Genomic DNA, 6,109 nt, shown 5'->3' with positions numbered 1-6,109 from the left:
GGCAAGCAATTTCTAGCCTCTAATGAACAGAGCTGGACATGTCGAGAACATTCTGTTTCCAAAACCTGCGCGTTCGCCTAACGAGTGTGCACTCAAAACAAAACACAACGACTCTGACTCTCAGTTAATCTTTTCTACGGTGAGCTGAAACTTTCGAGGACCCGTTCGACACCAGGGTCACAGCGGTGTGCACACAGGTGTAGCTCATCGTGCCAATTATGGGTTAATTAATTAATTATTTATTTGATTACAATCTCCTGTTTGGCAAACAATATGTGCCCTTGAACACTAGTAAATATCCAAAACTTGTAATGTGTGTTTGTGTGCACACAGCTGCTATCTTCTTGTTGGGAGGGACACCTGTATATACCCCACTCTGATACTAATGTGAAATGGGTCCATCTACCCTTGCCCTGCTCATTAGTAACCCATGGCCGCCTATGGTGTGTAATACTAGATACAAATTATAAAATAAGAGACTTTAACTTGAACCGATCTGGGCCAGCAGATTGTCGTTCATATATTTCCAAACGGCTTAACAATGTCTCCGTTCAAACCTTCAGATACCCCATGAGGGCACATCATTATTACCAAACGTCTTCCTTATCCAACCTTGTATTCCACAATATTTCCAAATGAGCTATTCCATGTCACTTTCTGTATCTTTCAACCCCACTCCCATCAACGTTGCAAACCAAATTATATGTTTCTCATCCCGGGTGTTAAAGAAGCAGTCTCTCAGAAATTAAACTTTAGCTCGTCATTCTTTCATTCTTGCTCCATGTCCAACATGCAAAACAATGTTGACACCTAGTGGCCGCTGGCGGTAAAAAACATTAATTCTTTAATATTTTTTACCTTCATCCGTCACTCAAGCGAATGAAGAGAGAGGAGCGAGAGAAGTTATCAAAACATGATTCCATGAGAGATTTCATCATTCCTCACGATTGCCTGAATGTTATCGGTCAAAAGAGAAACCACAACCTTTGTGTACAAGTCTTCCATTGACTCCTTCCATCCTTCCTCTGCCAAACAAGAAAATAAAACACATTTATTGCTCCATTTCTTATTAACATTTTCTTTCTGGTTCTAGAAAATATATATGAATATATATTTATATATATACGCCTGGGTTAATTCTTGTAACGTTTTCCGTACAGTGGTAACAAGGTAATGATGCAACAATAAAAACAGGAAATACAGAGTACGACACACAGGAGAAAAAAGCCCTGCCAACATTGGGTGACCAGCTGTCCTGCAGCAGAGCTGTACCCGGCCCCCTCGCACACACACACACACCTACGCACACACACACACTCACCTACACACACATGCACATACGCACACACGTACCAGCAGGGCTGACGTAGTAAGGGGAAAGCGGGTACTAGCGCGGCTCAATGCCAACACTTGTCCTGTACAATGATGTGCGCTAGCTCCCCGCGCTAATACCCACAATGCCTCAGTCCTCAGTGGGCTACTACAGTTCATCACTGCTCCGGGACAGTTTCGGGTTTTTCCCATCCAGCCGGCGCTATTCCCAGTTGAACCCTGACCCCTGCCCTGACCCCCTGAGCCAACACCGCCTCCCCCCCCCCCCCCTCACCCTTCCGGCGACCTGCCTCTTCCAACCTTCATCCCACACGTTGTGATGTGGGCATGTGGTTGCCCGGGGTGACAGGGGGCCAATCAGTCTCTTGTCTGTCAATCTTTCTTTTTCCTTTCTCATCTTTTTATTTTTTTCCTTCCGGCCTGCCAGTCTCCCCATCTACAGGTGTTAAAAGACAAACATGCATCCAACACACGCAGTGACAGTGTGTCGGAAGAGCTATATCGGCCAGCTAGAAGCCTGTCAATGGTTGGTGTTTAACTTGAATTATCATCGTGGATTACCGGTGTTTATGTTAATATCATCAGTATCATCCTTTGAATAGACTGTTCATTACTCTAACAACTTGTTTTTATTTTTCGTCTAGATGTTTTTTTTTGTATTTTTTCTGTTTCGTTATACCATAGATCTCTCTACATTACAAGCGTGTGTGTGTGTGTGTGTGTGTGTGTGTGTGTGTGTGTGTGTGTGTGTGCGCGTGTGTGTGTGTGCGTGTGTGTGTGTGTGTGTGTGTGCACAAGGCGGCCGATCGCATCACACCAACACCTAGCGCCTCTCCCCTATCGGCTGAACACCGGCTCCCTGGCCCGGCGCTCGGATCACAAGATGCGCGGCGCAGAGCGGTCGTTGGACACCGTCTTGCGGAGGCGCACGCCTCTCCTGATCGTGGTCAGCATGTCGCCCCCGGCGCCCTCCCCCTCCCCCTCCGCCCCCCCCGGGCCCTCGGCCCCCCCCTGGCCCCCGTCCCCCGGGGGCCCAGTGTCGTCCGGGAGGGAGGGGTAGGGGAACTGCCCCTCGCCCAGGGCCTGGGCGCTGGCCACCAGCTCTCCGATCTTCTCCACCAGACTGTGGCGGTTGGCCGCAATCATCTGCTCTTCCTCGGTGACGCCGCCGCCGCCGCCGCCTGCCCTCTGCTGCTGCTGGTGCATGTACACCTCCAGCCCCGCCCCTGACCCCCACGCCGTGTTGGGCAGGCTGAGGCGCTTGGGCGACGCCTTCACGTAGTCGAGCGTACCGTGGGACTCTTCAGCGCCCGCGAAGAACACGCACTCCTCGCTGCCGACGCGCACCGGCACGCCGCCGCCGCCGCCACCGCCACCGGCAGCGTAGCCCGGGGGGTGCGGCTCGCCCGGCACGGTGGGCGTCTTGACGGGCACGATGGGCGGCCGGATGGGGATGGGCCCGGCGCTGGACAGCGTGCGCCTCACGCCGGGCTTGGTGGAGGGGGTGCGGCGGATGGTGGCGGTGCCCGGGGTGCCGGAGCCCCCGCCCCCGGCCCCCATCACGCCGCTGGGCAGCCCGGCCGTGCTGGCGGGCCTCTTGGTCTGGATCATGCGCCGGTAGTTCTGGGCGATGTTGGAGTGGCGGGGGATGGTGGAGGACTTGTCGAAGTCGCTCTGTGCCTCCTGGGCCTCCGTATCGCCGTTTACAGAGTAGCAGTCGTAGTCTATTGGAGCCGAAGGAAAATTACCACATTAGTATGTGTTTATTTTATTGAGGCGGTAGGACGAAAGGTTCGAAAGGAAATACCGGCAGCATAAACTGTTTTCATTTACAATCAGTCGTCGGAATTGCATGTTCATTCATTAAAAGCAATTCTCGTGCGATGACCCATCTCATCCAAGGGGTCCTGCGTATCTCATCATCAAGTCGTCCTGTTAAATACCCCCCCTACCCATGATCCAACGTTCAAAATACGCCACCCGCCGTGGTCTGCCTCCGTCTTACCCTGCGAGGGGATGGTGTCCTCGGAGCAGGAGGGGGTGTTGGTCTGGGTGCTGTAGCCGCTGGAGTACTGCAGGGAGTCCCGGCTGCTCTTCTGCTGGTCCATGCTCAGGCCCCGGGTCAGCACCATGGCCAGGTCGCTGGCGGCCGGGGACACGTCGTCTCCGTGCTGGGGGAGGGCGAGCAGAGGCAATTACAGCGCACAGCGTGTTCACGTCTCAAACTGGACACTGAAGCCCATCGAGATACAGCACACAGTGTGGTGCGGTTTAAAATCGATTGTTGGGGAAAGGTGGAGCACGGTCCATTTATACGTATCTCTTGCTATGGAATACTGTAGTATCGATGGACATTGTCTTGGGGAAAAAGCTGAGGCACAACCCAGCACCACCATGTGAGTGGCTAAGCTGTTCAGGTTTCTTCACACTGAAAACACAGAGCTACATTTTGTTTGATTTATTCAAGCTGCTTCATGTTCCAAGCAGTTCCAAAGCCACAACGTAAGCCTGTGTTAGGAACCCTATGCCAATTGTTCTTCAAAATGAAAATACGCTGGTAAATACCTGGCTGGTTGTAACTAGCAACTACTACTACCAGAGAGGAGTATGTATTCACAGTTTCAATTTTGCAGGTTAAACATGGAACATTTTAATCTAACATGGCAAATTGGCTGAACCAAAGCCCGAAAGGATTGGAACCAGCTGTTGGTTTGGTCGTTTGAATAAACCAACGGCAAGCAGAAAAAGGGATCCGGTTGAGCAGATGCACAACCTTGCTAAGTTCAGCCTTGTCCTCCTCTACGCTCACTCTCTGTTCTGCCAACGCTCTCCCCCACTGCAACATGGAGACACCGGTGACATACTTTGAAGCTGCAGTTTACTACCATGTTCCCACATCTATTATTTGCCTACTCTTTGTCGGCGTTACCTTGGCGGCCATGTTTGCCTGATGCATCCGGGTCCTCTGTCCGTCAGGGTCGAGGTGGGAGCCGGAACCGTACCCCTGGTTGCCTGGAGACGACTCCTGCTCCCTCAGCCTATCAAGGGGCTCCTTTCTCCTCTGGACTGCTGCCACGGCAACCGGCTGCTCGTACTGACCTGCTTTGGACCAATCCTGAAGAGGTAGGCGGGGTTAGCGACAAGGAGGTAGAGAGTGATAGTGACAGACCCGTCCACTATCCAGCAGTTTGAGGCCCTCCGTCGTGAGTGCAGAGTATAGGGGCGGAGCGTTGCGGCCTGGCGTCTTCTTGAGTGTGTGTGAGCGCCCGAAACGAGTGCGTTTGTGCGTGCGGGTGAGTAGTTATACCTGCTGTTTTGGTTATTGTTTGTGGTTGCAGTTCAAATAATTGTTTTATTTTGCTCTGATTAGTCATCTCTCCATGGCCTTTTGTGTTTTAGACAATCCCCCGCAAGGTAGGAGATTGAAAAACAAGTGAGTGAGACGGAGCGGAAACAGAATAATCATGCCAACGAGGCTTGTTGGCATGAACGTGTGAGTGGAAAATTAAAGTGAAGGGCTGGAGTTGTGAGTCAGTTAAAAAAAAAAATGAAATGTGAAATTATGTTAATGGTAATAATTAAGGAAATTAAATAAATGTAGAAAATGAAATGGAAGCGTAATGGGGAGGAACAAACCTTCCAGATAGGAACCTTTGATGTGGGAGAAGAGGAGCAGGACCCGGGGGAGCAATTATATGGTGGGGACGCAGGCACAGGAAGAATGACAGAGAGAGGTCTGGTGGAGCCAGAGTGAGAGAGAGAGGGACGGAAGGTAGCGAAGGACGGGCCAAACTGCGGAACGAGAGACAGAGTCACATCATCGTCAGAGAGCGAGAGTGAGAGAGAGACAAAGAGGCAGAGAGACAGAAAAAGTACAGACGAGAAGGAAAGGTCTCCCATGCTGGGAGACGGCAGTGAGGATGGTCAGTGGGGGACCAGTGCGTTCGGATCATTCATTCATTCAGTTCCAGACACACACACACACACACACACACACACACACACACACACACACACACACACACACGCACACACACACACACACACACACACACACACACACACACACACACACACACACACACACACACACACACATCATAGCGGGAAAAAGAATTAGAAATAGATCAAGAGTAGATTGGATAGAGCTACACCTACACACGTAGGCATTAGCATGCACCTATAAAGATACTGTTTCTTTGTAGGAAAAGAGTTGTTTTAAAACTATAGTTAGGAGTAGTAGACTAATAGTAGTTCAATTCTAAACCTACTTCAGGATGTCAGAAAGTGACAGAGCGGCAATGCAGAGTTATCGCACTGCCAATGTTTTACCACAATGGTGGTAAAACCCTCACCGAAAGGGATGAAGTTACGGATTTCCTGCTGCTAATTTCGGGGCATGTGTTATTAAATAGAAGGTCTGACTCATGGTGGTACTCACAGTAGTGGGGGAGCTGCACTCGGACACTGACTGGCAGGTCTCTGAAGCCTCTGAAGACGCAGAGCTGGACGACTTCTACACCGCAGACCAAGAGACAGAGAGATACAGACAGGGAGAGAGAGACAGAGAAAGAGACAGGGAGAGAGAGAGAGAGACAGAGAGAGAGAGAGACACAGACAGACAGACAGACAGACAGACAGACAGACAGACAGACAGACAGACAGACAGACAGACAGACAGACAGACAGACAGACAGACAGACAGACAGACAGACAGACAGACAGACAGACAGACAGACAGAGAGAGGCAGAGAATATGAAAGGAGAAAAAAAAAAA

General features: G+C 50.8%; 1 protein-coding gene across 1 annotated transcript in view; it reads right to left on the bottom strand.

Annotated features, from left to right (window-relative positions):
- Nucleotides 1-1,618: 1,618 nt before the first annotated feature.
- Nucleotides 1,619-6,109, bottom strand: part of mtss1lb (MTSS I-BAR domain containing 2b) — a 27,664-nt gene continuing 23,173 nt past the window's right edge. Inside the window, exons 9-12 of the mRNA XM_056608046.1 lie at nt 5,774-5,848; nt 4,262-4,447; nt 3,338-3,503; nt 1,619-3,056 (exon numbers count right to left, since the gene is read on the bottom strand). Coding sequence (XP_056464021.1) covers nt 2,209-3,056; nt 3,338-3,503; nt 4,262-4,447; nt 5,774-5,848 — 1,275 coding nt within the window. The 3' untranslated portion in view covers nt 1,619-2,208. The remainder of the gene's footprint in view (nt 3,057-3,337; nt 3,504-4,261; nt 4,448-5,773; nt 5,849-6,109) is intronic.

Source organism: Gadus chalcogrammus, chromosome 14, assembly GCF_026213295.1.
Source record: "Gadus chalcogrammus isolate NIFS_2021 chromosome 14, NIFS_Gcha_1.0, whole genome shotgun sequence".
Classification (NCBI taxonomy): Eukaryota; Metazoa; Chordata; class Actinopteri; order Gadiformes; family Gadidae; genus Gadus; species Gadus chalcogrammus.
The sequence above is the reverse complement of the archived record's forward strand: the minus strand, read 5'-3'. Positions and strand labels throughout refer to the sequence as shown.